An 18,184-nucleotide genomic window follows, 5' to 3' on the forward strand; every position below is an offset into this window, starting at 1 on the left:
GAAGGTCTAGTATAAGGACTACACAGAATGCCTAGAAAGTAACCAATCCATACTGGAGCAGGAGTGCAGAGGGCTATAGATTTTGAAGTTAAAAAATATGAAAGAGATATATTAATATTTGAGCATTAAGAAAATATGCACAGGTATCTGATGTGATGATGTAGACGCTAGAATTCTAAGATGGCCCCAACCTACTGCCACCTGTTGGACACTTCCTGCATAAAACTCTCCCCTGGAGTGTCGGTGTAAGGGTTGAAAAAGATGGAACAACATGGGTGATTACGTCACTAATCTATTGACCTTCAGTTAATCAAAAGGGAGGTTATCCTGAGTGGCCCTGACTTGAGTCCTTTAAAAGATGTACCATGACAGGCGCCTCCTGCTGGCCTTAAATATACAGCCTTTTTGAGTTTAGAGCTGCAAGGAACTAAATTCAGCCATCACATGCCTTGACTGCAGTCTTATGAGACCCTGAGCACCCAGTTAAGGTACCAGACTCCTGATTCACAGGAACTGAGAGATAAATGGGTGTTATTTTAAGCCACTAAAATTGTGGTCATTTGTCACACAACAATAGAGAGCTAATACTATGCCATGCGAACAAACTAAGCAGAATAAATAACTTAGAAGGAAACCATACTTCCTCCAAATGCATAAAACTTCAGGAGTCAAAGTAGTGTCAGATAGTTTTAAAAACAATACACTTAGAAATTCCAGAAAGCAGAAGTCACTCTGAATAAGAAATGAGCATAACTGGTAAGTACTGCTGAAAGTAATCAGGTTTAAAGAGATAGAGATCAGTTTCAAGTTGCCCTGGATCTTTTACCTTATAAAAAATAGATTCGTGGCTCAAATCAGGGTTTTTCTCCTTAGTTCAAAAATTCCAATTTTTGCAAATTGCAAGTAGGGGAAAAAAAATCTTCAAGAATCATTGAAGCTCTTCAAGAGACAAAGTTTCTCATATGTGTAAGCTTCATTTATCAAATGCAATGACACTTAGGTCCTTGGACCAGTAGCATCAGCATCACCTGGGAATTTGTTAGAAGAGCAAATTCATGAGCCCCACTCCCACTGAATCAAAAATTCAGGGTGAAGCCCAATAATGTGTTTTTAACAGGCCCTCTAGAGGTTTTTCTGATTCTGATTCAAAACTGAGAACCACTAATCTAATGTTAATTTCTTCCACTGTCTTACTATGCTCTGGTCTACCTTCCTTAGTCAAGAGTTTAAGAATTTCTAAACTTACTGTATCTGATCTAGATTACAGTATCACAGTCACTAGTACATAGCAGGAACTCAAAAAATGTTTGCTAAATAAAAAAGACATTAGGCTTCAGATGTGTTTCTTTCACCAAAAGGTTTTTAGAACACATTGGATATAAATGCCTTTAGGCAGGACATGTTCTCTTTACTTTCCCACAGTCCACACCAATCTCTACTGCCTTCTACTTTATAGGTTCAAACATTTTTCTGCCCCGCCAATGACGGCTTCAGAGTTTGGGACCTCTGAGGAATATAATTACATACACAAAATAATTTATATTTGTATACAATATGCTCCAAACTTCTCTCATGAATTCTAGGGAATCAAGTAACTTACAGCTATCTCATGATGATACAGAAATTGTCCAGTATGCTATAACATGTCAAGCTTTCTTTTTCTGATCTGATGTCTTCAGAGAAGTAGACCCTGCCTACTTAAGTTTTTCATTGGCTCTTGTGCCCAGTAACTACAAGGGCAGTTAACAGAGCTTTGACTAATGGAATTTACAATTTAATATCAACTTTGGAAATTATACCATGTAATAACAAAAAATCATTTTTGAGAGATATTTCAGTGTACTCAAAATATAATGCATTGAGCAGAGATTTAAGTACACTAAAATCAGAATACAGTTTCTTTCAGACCCATCTAAAAGGAAAACAAGATATATTTAATGAACTCACTACTAAGATACTAAGATTGCAATAACTCAGATTTTTTTTAAACTATGAAGGGTTAGATACCCTTCTTTATTTGAATCTTTATATATGTGAGCATCCATTTAGGATCTGCTGAACTAATGGTAGGAGCACTGCGGAGCTGGAGGATCTAGCACAGGTTCTGCCATTTCATAGCTGCAGAACCTCCCATAAATTACTCAGAATATACCAACAGACCACCAAATAAAACTAAGCAGCACTGCTGTCATTAATGTGTTATTTTCCTCTTACTAACATAGGTATAGCAATAAATATCAACTAAGCATTAATAAAATACTAAATGAAACAATGAAAACTATAATTTTATATATTATCAGTGGAATAAGTAAAAAGGCAGTCTGCAAGGTCTAGAACCACTTTTTTTTTTTTAAATCAGCAGAACCTCAAGACAGATGAACTTAAGGGTGACTTGGGAGTCTTCTCATTCAGCTGAATGTATATAGATCCCTGGCAACACGGAGTCAACAGGAGTAGATGGAATCCTTGTTCTGTAAACATCTTGGGAGCTGGCAGGGTGACTGAGCAAAGCACATGAATTTTAATGTTAAAAGTCACGTGACAGAAATTCTTAACAACAGAGTAGTACAGAAAACGGCAGTTTTACAAAATAAGCAAAAAGAAAGCATAGAAGGTAAAGGAATAGGCTAAGCACACTGAAATATTACAGTAGATTCAAAATAATTGTCCTGTATAAGTTTAGTAATGTACAGGCTTACCTTCCCTAAAGGAAGAATGACTGACAGAAATTTTCTAATGAGTACTTTGAGTTCTTTGATAGTCAAATCCACTTAAGATAATTTCCTAGAGACTGTTATTAAAAGCCTAATGGGGGAAACTGAAAGTAACTAGGGCAGAAGATTCTAACTCACACAAAAAAAGCCTTTTTAAGAATAACCCTTAAACTTCTTACTTGCAAATACTTGTGTAACAGAAGGAAGACAATAACTACTTAAGTAAGACTGAGGTGCACATAAATGTAAAAGTGGAAGGATCCAACAGCTTACCTAGAAAAATTATCAGAAAAATAACTGGTACAACTAACTGTATATCCAACTGCTGGGAATCAGGATTTTCTGTATACTAAAAATCGCACCTCATTTCCCAGATCCTTTCAACCTACACTGTATGTGTGCGCTATACTATGAACTAAGCGTTCAGGAAATGCAATGTTTAGTACCCATAGAGATCTGTACCAGAGCTGTCCCTCTCAGTTCATTTCTGTTAAGGCTCTCCTACTAAAAACAGGGACAAATCAGAAGCAAGCCCTTCTCTGAGGTGAGCTGGGGGTGGAGGCGGAATCAAGGACACTGTTCTACAGCTCTCTGGACTCTGAGGCATGTGAACACATGGATCCAGATGTGCCAACAGACATGACATAATAAACATGACTTAGAGTGACCTTATAAAGTAATGAAAGCTGCGATGGTATCTATGGTTCCTCAGCACAGCGTTTGAGCTTAATTTCTATCTAACTCTTGTTTGGCAATTTTACAAAAAGCCCTCAATTCTTACAACTCCTCTGCCTTCAGGAACTGGATGCCAATCCTTTTCAAAGACAACACGGAAATGTTTCATGTTTTATAAAGGAATGTTAAAAGACAATGCCCATAAGCAAAGCTATTTTTTTAAAGCTAATATTAGGTGTTAAGGGATTAAGGTGATTTTTTAAAGCTAGAGAAAGTGCCAAGGTAAACTGTACTATGAAGAGAAAATACTGATTAGATTCCTAAGGTTTTTTATAAGTAATTTTATTTTCTGATATGGGAAAGAAAACATTGACTTCTTTTCCTTCTTCCAGTAGCCTACCTTAACAAAAAAAAAAAAAAAAAAAAAAAAGAGTTAAGTGTAAATGAAATTGAGTTCTTAAGTCAAATGTTAGTTCTGGGTCCATAATCCATTATTACGAAAAACACAAAAAAACAAATAAAAACCATGCAAGAAAGAAGAGTTTGTTATTTTTTTTCTTTGCAAGGTCACTAAAGAGAAGTAAAAGCAATTCTAAATTATACCTGTCCTTGTAAAATTAATTCTAAATTATACTTACCAGACAAGTGAGATTTTTAAAAACTTTTTAAAAGAAGATGAGAAATAATATATAAGTGGAAAGAAAAGGCAAAGTATTTTTAAAAACATATATATATATATATATATATATATATGTATCTACACACACGTCAATAATTTTAACCTCACCTCTCAAACATGCTGCTGAAAACAAGCAGCATTGACAATTCTCAATTTCACCTTCTTTCTCAGATATTTTAGTAGAGAGCATAGAAATGACCAACGTGTCAGACTTATGATGAATGGGGAAAAGAAGAACTACAACTAGAACATAAGTTCTCTGATATATCTGTCTCTTTTAACAGAGAGTGATAATGGATGTTCTAATTTTATAATATACAGAGGTGTGCTCTAAAAATTAAGATTTTTTTTTTTTTGCCTAAAATTAAGGTTCTAACTATACTATTTACATGCTGAAAAACACTGAATGATTAGCTTTTTAAATTTTTTACCTACTTCTACAGTGCCCATTAAGTATGATTTGAACTTTTTTTTCTCAATTCTTACAGATAGGATACAATCTATATACTTTTATCCATATGGAGATTCTTTTGAAATAAAGATACTTAATGAGCCTAAAATCTTACACAACATTTTTCAAAATTTAACAGAGAAGTCTCTTTTGATCTCTAGGAATATTTTGCTTATTCCATGGACACAATCAACCTCATGAACTACAGTGTCATTGTACTGTGTAAGCCACAGGTCATAAGGCATTTCAAATGTGCAACACAAAAAGAAACTGCACATTTCAATCAACCAAACATAGCCTAACTAATTGAGGAATAAAGCTATCTAAAGTATCTTATATCGTCATTTAAATTATATCAGGAAACATTAAACATTTGGAGCTCATTTTCCTACTCATCTTTCTGTCCAATGAGTTGGAATAATCTTAAATAACAAAAATAAATATTTCAACTAAACACCAGAGGTCTGGGGGGGGGGAATCACACAGCAGTAGGGAGGTTGGACCTTTTGAAAGTTAACCACCTTTTTTCATCTGAGACATTCACTTAAAACTAAACTGAGTTTACAAACTATGCATAAAGAGAGTTTCATTTGTCAATCCCTTAACTGCCATGAATAATATTTCAGGTAATTAGCCTAAATCAACTTCCATGATTCTCTAACCCCCCAAAATAAAAGTCACACTAATCAGATTTATACTGTGACTTCATTTCAAAATTATTAAACTAGTAAGTCACGGTACTGAACCAAAATTAAGAGATTCCCCTAAACACGCCCTTTACATATTTATAATTTGAAAAGGATATTTTTGGATATACACTTGTTTGCTCATGACAGGTCTGCAAGTTTGTTGTGAAAGTTTGACTTAGTAATTCTATTCAAGAGCCAGGAAATCAAAATAAAGAAAAAAACTACAAGTGAAAGAAAAAGCAACACGATCAATAGGATGTTCTTAAAAGAAATTAATGTCCACACAATATGACTAATCAAAATGACATAATACACCTTGCTTTCAAGAATTACACCATCACATCCTAATGGGCTACTCATAATCACTATTTCATTCTCATAAAAACCTCAGGCCAGAGCCAAAAACATCATGTACTGTATCCATTGTCGCCCAAATGATCCCAGCTCTAATAGTACTCGCTCCTCCCAAAAGTGAATGTACAGGTTCTTGACGTGACCAACACTGATCAGTTTACAGTCTTACTAAGAGCGTTGCTCAAATACTCAAGTACCATAATCTTGATTCACCTCAATCCATTTGTGTCCTGCTGAATATGAAAAACTCTTCAAAAAGTTCTTATTTTCATTTTTAAAACTCTAGAATCAAATCTAGCTTTTTAAAAAGACACTATATCGTATTTACAGATTTAAACAGTAATATTCCTGCATCATGGCATGGCACACGACTTGCTCTCTCACACAGAGACCATGCGGCCTGTCACCTGCGAGCGGATAGCCTCCCCACCCCATCACCACCAGATCTGGAAAAGAAAATTTCTCCCCTCGTTTTTTTTTTGGTGTGGGAAGGGCAGCTCAGATGAGGACTGACAGTCCCAACGCTGAAGCAAACCGAAGCTGGCAGATAAGAAGAAAATTACAGGAGCAAAGTCAGGAAGACAGGAGTTTAGGGGTGGGAGTGGGCTAAAATTTCTTCTACTACCTTTAAGAGGGTAAATGCACTGTAGCCAGCAGAAAAGCCGTGACAGTCCTCTGCTATTATCCCTGCCTATATCACTAGGACGAGGGAAAAGAGGGTGAACTCACAAGGATAAAAGGAAATAATAGCAAAGAGGAGCCAGGTTTAAAGTCCTCACTACATGGAACAAAAGGTTATAGATACGATAGGTTGTAGACTGGGGAAAAAGGACTTTGCAAAGAGCAAAGGTGACCTTGTCCATGCATATGTTACTTCAAAAAGAAACCTAAAAATAAACAAAGTTATTTCAAAATTTCATTAAGAGTGGGGTGGCCCAACTTTTCCATTAACATATTCAAAAAATAAACCTATTCTCATGAAAGTTCTCATCACAAGAAAAAATATTTGTAACTGTGTAAAGTGGTGAATATTAATTATACTATGGTAATTATTTCATAATATATACATGTGTCAAATCATTACATTGTATACAATGCTATATGTCAATCATATTTCAATAAAAGGGAGGGGGGCCTATTCTTAAAATAAGCAATCTCTTTTATTCTTATGGTTGATAGCCTCCTAATATATGTTGATAGATATATAATTATAATTCTTTGTTAGTGACAGGACAAATAACGTGTCAGCTTACAAGGCAAATCTTATTGGCAACTCCAAGTACCCTTTAATTACTTGCTTGGTAGAATTTTTAAAATGTTCTCACTTTTACTTTCCATGAGGTTTGTATGCAAGCTAGAAAGTTCCTTTTAAAGGACTTAAAAGTCCTTTAAAGTCTCAAATTAACTGTTTCATAGTCCATCTGAGTGAGCAGCTCTGCTAGGAACATACCATGCCATGTCCTACATTTTTACCTCTGCACATGAAATGCCCTAACTATGAAAAAGTCCGGCTCAGATGACCATGCTGAACTCATCACCATCCTTCCCTCCCTCTACCGTGGAATTTTCCAGGGCCTGCCCAGCTATTCACTTCTCCTCCCTAGCCAGGGTTCCTTTATCTCGCTTGTGTTTCCACAGGACACAACATACAAAACCAAATTTTAAGTGACTGTTAAAACTGTTTTATCATCCTATTTCCCTGACCCTTCATGGAACTACTCTGCTTAAAACTCTTTAGTGGTTCCCACAGCCAAGACCAGTGTTTTTCAAATTACCAGTTGCTATAATTTTTCTTAAAAAATACAATAGAAAATACCAGAATGCATCACACAAAACGAATTATTTCATGACATTTTATCATTTATACATGTGTGCACTAGATTTTGAGGTAAAACTGTGTATCTTACTATAATGGTCCATTGCCCAAAACAGCATGAAATACACCTTCTTTTGTTTGGCCTACAAGGCTCTCTACCTTGGCATCTGCATAAGGCTCTAGTATCACGCCAAACTTTTGTAGCTCCGTGTCTCTGTGCAGTCAGTCACACTGTTCCCTCTGCCTTGAATGCCCTCTCATTTGTCTACAAGGCCCACCTCCGCTCATCTTTCATTATTTAATACATGTTACCTCCTCCACAAAAGCTTTTTTACCCTTCCCTCGCCAGCTAATGACACACCCACTTTGTACCTCTTTGCGGAATTATAAACCTACATTGTAGCCCCTTAGACATTTCGCTGTACTTTTCCATTTTAGGCTTGACTGTCTTCCCAACTTCCAAAGTATAAACTCCCTGAAGGAAGGAACCCATTCTGCTAGTCTCCGTATCAGCACTGAGCTACTACTGTAAATGCTGTATGATGGGGGTTCAAAATTGGTAAAATGAACAAATAAAAAATTACGGACTTGTATCTGACTTCTCCAATGTCAGAAATGATTGCCTTTGCAACAACGCCTGTTCATATTGCAGTGCTGCACCAAGATTTCCTTATTTTTGCTCTAGTAGCTCCCAAGGAGCAGCACCCAGTAGCCTAAGGCAGAAAGAGGAGGTGTCAGCTTCCTGCTTCAGCAAAGGGACTCAGTTCAAGTCGCAGTGCAGCGGCACCCACTTCCATGCTTCAGGAGGTTATCTGGGGAACGGTGGAGAAGAGGGTTTCCAGAGGTTCCCACAGGCAGGTGAGATAATTCAGGAACAGCGTTACCAGACCTCCTTAGCAGGGAGAGCCACATTTTATAAATAACTCTTAGTGGGGGTGAGGGGAGGGAGGATTCTCTCCATTCCTTCCTTGATGGCACTAAATTGCCAATATGAGTTAAGCAAAACAAAAGGTAGCATGAAATAACTCACTGAAGTTACTCGGTTTCTGTTGCCTACTGTAATAGTTCTGAAATAGCTACTGACTCACGGCTCTCATTATGAGATACTACTTGGAGGACTGGGGTCATGCCTAACAGGGGCTCCCACGCTGCGAAGTCTTCCTCGACTTCATCTTACATACATGCATGCTCTAATTCTTTGGGGTCTGATACACCTATTTCACAAACCAAGACTTCAACTGCCTTCGCTGTGATTAAAAACAGTGCAGGCAGCATCCAAGATTCTTTGACAGACTCTGCCAACTGTCAGTTTCAGCTGTTCTTTTCCGTTTCCACCATAGTTCATAAACTACTATTACAGGAGCCATGTTTGTTTCTGCCTAACTAATCACTCCTTTTCTTTAAAAATAATTCCTTTTGCTTAAGCTTTGCCCCTAGACTTGTAATCTTATCCATAATTAAGGCAATGATAAATTATTATTATAAACTAACAGTCAAAAATATAGTCATAAACTGTGAAACTCTTCACCCATTATATTAAATTTTACATACCTGTTAGAGGAAGGTAATTCAGGATGGCCTGGGTAAAACTTTAAAGACCATTTAAAGCTCTGTTTCCTTTTGCTTTAAATAGGTGCAGAAGGCTATGCTTATTCCGCACTTATTAGGTATAAACACCTGCCGAGTGTAGAAACTTCCACAAATGCCTTCTCGGTATGCTCTCCTACTTTCACCTACCCATCCTCTCTGGATAACGCTGCTTAAGTCTATCAATGAGAAAGAGCCATAGCCCTGATTATAGACATTCAGAAAAATAATGCCATAAACATTCCTTTTCCTCTCCAGTCCACCTTTAAGACTATTAAGAAAAGGGTGAATAAATACGTTCATAAAGAAATTTAATTACACTGAAGTATCTAAATGTCTGCTATGTGTGTGGGGGGGCTTATTTGCATATATTAAACACTAGTCCCCTTAGTATTAAGTTCATCCCAAGCTTCCGTTGGTAAAATTAAGACTATTCTTGCAGATTAAAGATTGTGGAAAAACGATTATCTTCCATGATGCTACCACTCCACCGTCTAGAGAGAAAGCAGCCTTCAACATGAAAAAAATGCCACCTGATTTTTTTTTCCTCTCACATGTTTTAAACAGAAGAGCCATATTCTCAAGAGAAGCCATATTTCAAAGGTTTTGAACAGTATTTTTCAATATTTCCTCTTATTAAAATTGGTGCAATTCATCCACAACATCTTTCAAATGTCATTATTTTCCAGCTTACATACTTAAAAACTGCTTAGAGAAAACAATCTCTCCATCTGAAAGGTTTACTTCAAGAAACCAACTAGTAATCACCAAAACAGAAAGGAGGGGGGAAAAATTTCACTTTTATAGACTGGAAAAAATTTTAAAACTCATCCGAGTCCTTCATTTTACAGGTAAGAAAGCAGAGTTCATACAGGTTAAATAATTTACCTCACATCACAAAACACTAGAAATAAAATGAGGTATTTTAATTGCTCTTAGCAGTACCCCAAATCATGCAAGTTAGATATGTTCTCAATTGTCATTTAAATTTTAGTATCATCACTTTCATTAATTCCTGACAAAGACTTCTACAACATACGTTCTACATTTTCAAACTTGTTCAAATTAACTTCAGATTCTAACTCCAAAAAAAGGTAATATCTAAGAACTTCCCTCCGAAAGTTTCAAGACAGTAAGTTTAGGTGTGCACACCCCTAAACTGTCACAATGAATTTCAAAGTATATTCTTTCCATCGCTGTCCCCTAAGTACATTTTAGACGTGTTTGTTCAACCACACACACACACACAAAATAGAGAAAATTCTAGAAGTTTCTCTTTGACAAACAACATCAACAATCTGTCAATGAAATGATTAGATCATTGCTCCATTAATATATAATGGGTTTCTGGCTTACATTAGGGAGTCACTAGCATTTTATCAATTTACTGCGTGAAGAGTTAATAAAGGGTTGGAAAATGCACTGTTGGTTGACTTTGGATCAGAAAGAAGGTGATCTGACATTGTTAACACAAACTGAAGACCTGAGCTTAAAAACAAACACCAGAAGAAATGCACAAGTCCCTTCAATAAAAAGCTCTTTCCTATTCAAGCTCGGATCCCTTAGCCAGTGCACGGGCACTGTGCAGCCCACAGCACTAAGGCTTTCTGATTTTCATTTTAATGCCCCCATAAATCAATTCTGTACATGTTAGCTTTGGATATCCAAGGACAAAGCAGAGGGCACAGTGAGGGTAACAATTTACACTGGATCATTTTCAAGGACTGTGGTCTAACCAGTCATTACAATGTTTCTTTGTGCAACCGATTCTTCTCAGAGTACGGGGAGGACGCAGTACTGCGCTTCCCTGAAAGATGCCGGCAACAAAACCAGGACAGGATTTTGATTACAAACTGATGCGGCAGTTTGGCCAGGAACGTGCAGGGTGTGCTGTCTTCTTAAATATTACTAATGTATGTTTCCTAATTATGACCTCCGGTGTCACTGTACAAACCAACCAAAAAAAAACTTATTAAAAGGTTCACACACTTATATTTTTAAAGCACGGCCAGCTTAGCAAAGTGGCAAATTTGTCTGAAAACATAAAACACAGACAACCACCACCGTGGCTCAATAACACACATACACAAACAGGTTCAAGGCTGTGTTAACACAAAATTCCTTACCCCATTTTGCCCAATGAAAACTTGCTCTGAAGTTTCTGTTCTTAGGCTACGGAATAACTTCCAGCGGATTTTCTCCGTCTGCTATTTCGCAGTTGCTTTTCCACCCCCCGCGGTTCTTTTCTGGAGGTATTTCAGTAATGCTGACAATTCAGTTAGTTCCCTTATGTAAAATGATTTCTCTCTCGTAAACACCAAAACGTTCGGACAGAGGTGGCATTTGCTTATTAGAGTCAAAATGCTGCGCGGAGGAGACAGCGGTCAACTCTACTCCACAAAATGAGCGCACGCGTCGGGAAACGCAGGGTCCAGCCTCACGGAGTCCTGCACACGGCGAGCTCGGCGCTCATCGCGCCCGGGCCTCCTCCGCTCGCCGAGAGCCGGGGAACTCGGTCTTTTCGGTGCTACTAAGGCTGCGGGTTCAAATTTCTCTACCACGCCAGGTCCCTGGGGGTGGAGCGTGCAACCCAATGCGACGTGCGCTTTATTGAGAGCCCTACGAGAAAATGAAAATCCTAAAGGCAGTAATGCCGCTGCTTCCCTGCACTCACATTAGAAAAAGGCTCGATAGAGAAATCTCCTCGACGTGCACGGCCGGCGGCTCGCGACGCGCGCAGCGCTCCACATTGGAACCTGCCTTTTAACTGCTTCCCCCTCCTAAGCCTCGCGGCGGAGAGGAGGTGGGGAGGAGGGAGAGAAGGCTGGGCAGGCTCGATTCATTCTCCCGAGAACACGCGGAGCCATTTCCAGGCTGGCAGCAGGCTGGGGGCGCAGCGCATGCCGGAGAGCAGGGGGAGGGGGCCGACCCCACCTCCCTCAGCCCCTTCCCGCCCCCCGCCGCCCAGCACAATGGAGCCCGGCTTCCGCCCGGCCCTTCATTCGCCGCTGCCCACTCTTCCCTCCTCTCCCGAGCCCGCAGGTCCGCGGCTCCCGTCGGCGGAGAATGAATGAATCACAGAGCCGAGCCCCACGCGGCCCCCGGCACCCTGCCCCCAGCTCCGGGGCGGGGCGGGGCGGCCCGGCCGCGCGGCGGCGGACGGAGCTGAGGGTCGGCGGGAGCCCGCCCGAGTCGGGGCAGGGGAGCGGGGCTGGGAGCCGCGGGGGAGCCGCCGCTCCAGCGCCGCCGCCCCTGCTCCTCGCCTCCCGCGCCGCGCCGCCGCCACGCGTCGCCTCAGTCCCCGGGCCCGCCGCCTCCTCACCCCTCCCGCGCCGCCCGCCTCCGCCGGCCTCCGGCTCGCGCTCGGCCGAGCAGCCCCGACGCGGGCGGCCCCGAAGCCCGCCGCCGCCGCCGGCCGCTCGCGGAGCGGAGGGCGCCCCTTCCCGGGTCAGCGCCGCCCGCGAGAGCCCCGCGCGGCGGCCGAGCTGGCTGCGGGGGGCGGGGGCGAGGGCGGGGGGACGGGGGACCGGAGAGCGGGCCCTCCCCCTGCTCGCGGGGGGAGGCGGGAGGCTGCGCGGTCGGGCGCCGGAGGCTGGGGCGCGGACTCGTCCCGAGGGCCCGGCGGGGCCCTGATGGCAGCGGGAGGAGGCTGCAGCCGAGAGGGCGGCGGGGAGGCTGGCGGCCCGCAGCCGGCCCGCGTGGGGAGCTAGTCCGGCCGTCAGGTCCGTCAGTCCGTCCGTCCGTCCGTCCTTCCCCCCGCCCCTAGCGGCCGGCGGCAGGCGGGCGGCGCGCTGCGCTCCGACGCTGGCTGCCCGCCCGGCTCCCCGCCGCCTCGGCCCCCTCCTCCGCACCCCACGCCAGGTGCGCGCGCTGTGTCTCCATCCTCCCCGCAGGAGGACCTTTAAATAGCAACGTCAGCGCGCTCTTCTCCGCACACACGTCACCCGCCGCTTACGTCACCGGGGTGCGGGGGATGATGTCACGCGGCCGGAAGTTCTGCTAAATTAGGGCCGGCGCAGGGGGAGGAGGACGCCAGGAGCGCCGCGGTGCCCACCTGTTCTCGCCTCTCCTTAAAGGCCAGAGCGCGGGAGACAGCCCGGGAGGCGCCGGAGGGGAAGCGGCGGAGATTTCCTTGCACCGCAGTTGCCAGAAGCGAGTGAATCATTCACAGCGACGGTGCCGAGCGCCGGGCGGGTGCTCTCCCCGCTCCCACTCGCACCTCTTTGCAGCAGCGTCCCGGGGCTTCTCAGGTCCCCCCCGGCGCGGAATGTGGGAGGGGAGCCTGGTCGCTGGGGATAGATGGATTCTCACAAGACTTGGGAGGAATCACCTGAACTTCCGAAAGAGTTAATAATGCCAGTCTGGACGCAGACTTTAAAACTGCACCCCACGCCCAACCTCTCGGCGGCTACCTGAATCACGAATGAATAAAGCGTGGAGCCGTGAACAAATGTTACAATGCAATACAGGGTAGTAATTAATAGGGGAGGACGAGAAGGCCTCCAATGATCTGTTTTTATTTGCAGAACAGTAATGTTTTGGCACAGGATAGTCAATCTTAAATTTAAAAGTTTACCCAATGTTATCGTCATAGGCATAGCAAATGCCAGCATACCCTCTCGATTCTGGTTTATAAGAATATGAGTTCTAGTCTATGGAAATTAGAAATAAGAAAGACCACCAAATCCCTCCCCCCTTTTTTTGGATATTAACACAAGCACGTTTAGATTATGTTTGTATTTCTTAGTTTGGGCCATATAATGACAATACCTCTTAAGTATGCTGGTTTTTCATTTTCTACATGGCAAGGATGAATAGCCATTTATAGGTTTACTAGCTGTGTATGTATAATAAATCACATTATGAGTGCTTTTCAAATTGCAAATTGCTACAAAGTTTTAAAATGTCCTTATAGTTTTGATAGCTTATTAGGTAGACTTAAATAATGAATTTAGATTTGATTTAATATGATAGTCATGACCCAGAAATAGAATTACTACTTAATGCCAAAGGCCATTGCTATTTCAGAGTTAGTCTATAAATTCAGTGACCACATTTTCCAAACAAAAATCCAGGCCCATCATTTGACAATAGACAAAATATTTGAAATCTGAAGTGACCTGGAAAATCCAGGACATAGGAGTACCAGCCTATAAAGTGATTGCTAGGAGAGCTATAAATGGATACCAATGCAGTTTAAATAAAAGAAGCTAAAACTCTGGAGAATTTATACCATGTGTGGCTTTTTAAAAATGTTTTTAATATTAAACTACTAACATGATTCCCCATTAAGGAATACTGGTTTTACAGCTTTCTACATTTATATTTTCTTGGTCAAGTTAGGAGCCCATCATTAAAGGACACCAGCCAAAACAGTTAGGACCAATCTGTAACTAAACCAGGCTTTCTGGTTACCTTCACATTATGAAATTATGATCTTGCTTATTACTTGAAATATTAAAAGTAGTTTTTTTAGGGTTATAACAAAGGTTAGTCAAAAAGAAACCCATGATTGACAACTTGTTTAATATATACTATCATATTAATAGAAACATGTACTAATTTATCTTTCAATAAATGGAGCTTCTTATGTATAAAATATTAAAACAGTAAATCTCATTCTTCAAATAATGTCAGCCGTTGGCTGTTTCAAATTGAAACGCAAATTGTTATTAGTAAATTTTCTCCACAAATGATTTCCTACCTTAACTGAATTACTTTCTGTGTTTCCTGCCCTTTCTGTCCATGTGAAGTGAAGCTCACCTTATCATTATGAAATACTTCATTCTACTCTCGTTGTGACTTCTGGTTTACAGTCTTATTCCGCCACATCTCTACCCAGCTGTCAGCTGCCTCCCTGCCTGTAGGATGCTGACCCTTCTTAGAACTTCTACTTTTCAAGGTTACATGGTGGCTTCTCAACTGCTCTTTTGTCAACTGAAAACAGAGCAACATTTTTTCCTATATAAATCTAATGGTGCATTGTGATATAGTCACTCAAAGTTTATGTGATGTGATTATTTAACTTCAGCTTCTGCCTTTAATTTAGAAAATTCTCCCAATAATCCTTTTTTTTTTTTTTTTCTTCCAGCTTATGTGGGGATTCGGTATATCAGGGAGTCTATGTGTACACGTACCCAGAGGAAGAAGTAAGACATTTTAAGCTTCATGGAATATCTACCCAGAAATAAAATAACAGAGTAAATACCCTTTTCTCCTCCCTTGAAACAATTCTAACATAATTTTGAGAGGAATTAGAGAATCATTCTATGGTTTTCTGTAGAAAAGTAAGTATCTTTTCTCCTAAAACGGAGCTGATATTAACCGAAATGCTAGCCATGAGTTTCTAACCCTGATTGCTTTGTATGTTTTTTAGAATAGTGAGCTTCCTAGAGAGTAATATATATATATATATATATATATATATATATATATAATTTTTTTTTTACCGGAAGAGGCAGAAAGTACTTTGGTAGAGTTTCAAATTTTTAACAGTTCCTGTTTCCCACTACACTCTGAAAATTTGTGGAGAGGCTTATGAATACCCTCTGATTTTAGAATCTGTGGGCGAAGGCATCTGTTTTAGTTACAGAGTTTACTTCCATGCCCTTAATAGGAGATGGCAGTATTCAATGGGTGTTCATAGATTGGCCATGAGATATGTCTTTTTCAATGAAAAGACATCTAGGAGATAGGAAAACTTTGCAGGAAAGAGAGTTAAAGCTAGATTTTATTTTAATTGCTTCCAATAGATAACAGCAACTCCCTTTCAAGTTCCCTCTATTTAATGACCAAAGTACCACTATTCCTTCAGATAAAATCATAGGTAGAAATAAAAGATATCTCTGCATACAATAGAAATCTGAAGATTCCACATGAAGAAGCTGAGTAACCAGCAAAGACCAAAAGTAGTAAGAATAGAATGAAAGACTTGTAGGGAAACAGAATTTTTCCAGTTGATTCTCCAAAGTCATCCATCCCACCACCTCTACAATGTAGCAGATATCGGGTACCAGTAAAATGTGTTTGGTCTGTTCAAAACCGTCTTTTAATATTATCAATAATGTTCTGAACAGAAGCATGATAGTAATCTCAAGGTGGGGGTATAAGTGTTTGGCATCTCCAAGGCAATGACTTGAGGACAAGTTTTCCTCTGGTGTGTCTGCACTGTTTTACCAGAAGGCTGGGGAGTGGTGGAGGGAGGGAAGTTAGAGTATTATTCTCAGGAAAGATATGACATAGAATGATGAGAAATAATCTCAGAACTATCTCTTGCTCTGATTTTTACTGTAAGTTTATTGTTTTCTAAATATGGTTAAAGAGATACAAATATAATCCCAGACTTGTGAAAGAGCATATCAGAAAATTTTCAGTTGGTGCTGTGAGAAAAGCATTGTACAAGATGGGGATATGGTGCCTTTGAAAATCATTGTACAAAGATGGGGATGTGGTGCCTTTGAAAAAATTATCTGGCTTAACTGAAGGTTGGTTGGTTGGTTGGTTCTAAACAGCAACAGAGAACAGGCTGGAAAAATATGCAGATCTGCAGAGAGCTACAGTACAGGCCTTGGAGTAAAGCCTGCGCTGCACCTGTGCGGCTCCTTAGCATGGAGTGCTGTGGAAGCCGATTGCCATGGTAACCAGTAATCTTTTTCCTGAATGGGGGAGCAGGGCAGCCATGAGGAACATGTTTTAAATGAGCTACCTTATTTTATGATTCTTTTGGTGCCAGTTAGGAGGAAAACACCACCCTAGATATTAAGGACAACCATGCTTATGAAAAGAAGTTGCCTTCTTATCAAAGAGGAAAGAAAGGCTGGGGCAAAACAATTGGGGCGATTTCAAAGAGAGGTGTTTGAGACGGTACTTGGAAACTCCGAGGCAGAACATACTTGGTGGAGACTCAGACGTGGCTAAAGTGGGCAGACGCAACACCTGGGAACTGTGTCAAACGTTTTCCCCAACACAGGAGGTCAAAGTAAATAAAGATTGCTAACATGGGAGTTTCAGCCAAGATACTTCGTAAGTTATTCATGAGGCTTTTTATTTCTTCTAATCTGATTCGAAATAGTAATTTCTCTAAAAATTAAAATGGCAGTGGTAAATATATCTTAAGTAAATATCCCATTATTTTAATAATGAACTGCATTGTATCCTATTTATGATAGATACAGATATGTAGAGAGCTGTACTATCTGCCTGTATGGACTGGATCGCCTGCTAAAATGTCCTGCCCTTAGAATAGAATCTAAACTTCTAAGAGGCCTAGAAGGCACTGCGTGATGGGACCCTGTCAACCTTTCTTTGTTTACCAGCCCCACCCCCAGCCCCCATTGCTAGTGTCTGGGTTGGTACATCAACTGCAAGGAAGAGAAACCTCACCTAATGGTGACTTAAGCTATAAGTTTGGTTTTTATTTGCTTATTTACTTAACAAGAAGCCTGAAAGTAGGTGGCCCTGCTGTTGGTTTGGGAGGTCCTAGGTGTCTTTAGGGTCCAGGCTCTTCCTAGCCTTTCACTTTGCCATCTTCCTGTGTTGCCTTTTAAACCTGGCTTGTTGTCTGATGGTTCTTAGAAGACTATTGGATTTCTAAGCATCACAGTCTCACCAAGAGCATCCAAAACAGAAAGGGAAGGAAAGAGAATGAGGTATTTTCTCCTTTATGCCTGCTTCTTACCAGGGAGAGAAACTCTCAAGAGGACCCCAGACAATTCCTTCTCATGTCTCATTGGCCGGAACTGGGTTACATGCCCATCGCTAAATTAATCACTGACCATTTGAAACAAGATTTTTATGATTCACTTAGATAAATGGTGGTTTTTCCCTTGAGTCTACATATTGTGTCTGAACAAAATTAGAGCTCTCACAGCAAGGAAAAAGAGGCAGTAGCTATTGGGTAAGCCAACCAATTATTTGCTACACAGCGCAAAGCCACTCTGGTATTTCTGCTGCTCTTCAAATATGATAAGATTGTTTCAAATACAGGGCCTTTGCCACCAGTAACGCATGTTCCCAAGATCTTCACAGTCTTCATTTTTCAGTTTGATGCTCAGATTGCATCTCTTGAGAGAGATCTCCTGAACATTCTTTATAAAATACCTGGAAAATATTCATAGCCACTCACCTTCAGATCCATATAAATGGAATTGGCTGCACTGACAATCATTGCCCTAGCTCTTCCTCGCTGTATCTACTGAAGCAGAAACTAGCTGTATGACC

General features: G+C 40.9%; 1 protein-coding gene across 2 annotated transcripts in view; it reads right to left on the reverse strand.

Annotated features, from left to right (window-relative positions):
* The window catches only part of HOMER1 (homer scaffold protein 1), a 91,074-nt gene extending 79,195 nt beyond the window's left edge, over positions 1-11,879 (reverse strand). The window contains exon 1 of one of the 2 annotated variants that reach the window (XM_016210367.2): positions 11,640-11,879. In XM_016210367.2, coding sequence (XP_016065853.1) covers positions 11,640-11,641 — 2 coding nt within the window. In that variant the 5' untranslated portion in view covers positions 11,642-11,879. Of the gene's footprint in view, positions 1-11,091 lie in introns of both variants that reach the window. The other variant, XM_016210366.2, reaches the window with a different exon arrangement.
* Between the last annotated feature and the right edge of the window lie 6,305 nt (positions 11,880-18,184).

This window comes from Miniopterus natalensis, chromosome 3 (assembly GCF_054644295.1).
Source record: "Miniopterus natalensis isolate mMinNat1 chromosome 3, mMinNat1.hap1, whole genome shotgun sequence".
Classification (NCBI taxonomy): domain Eukaryota; kingdom Metazoa; phylum Chordata; class Mammalia; order Chiroptera; family Miniopteridae; genus Miniopterus; species Miniopterus natalensis.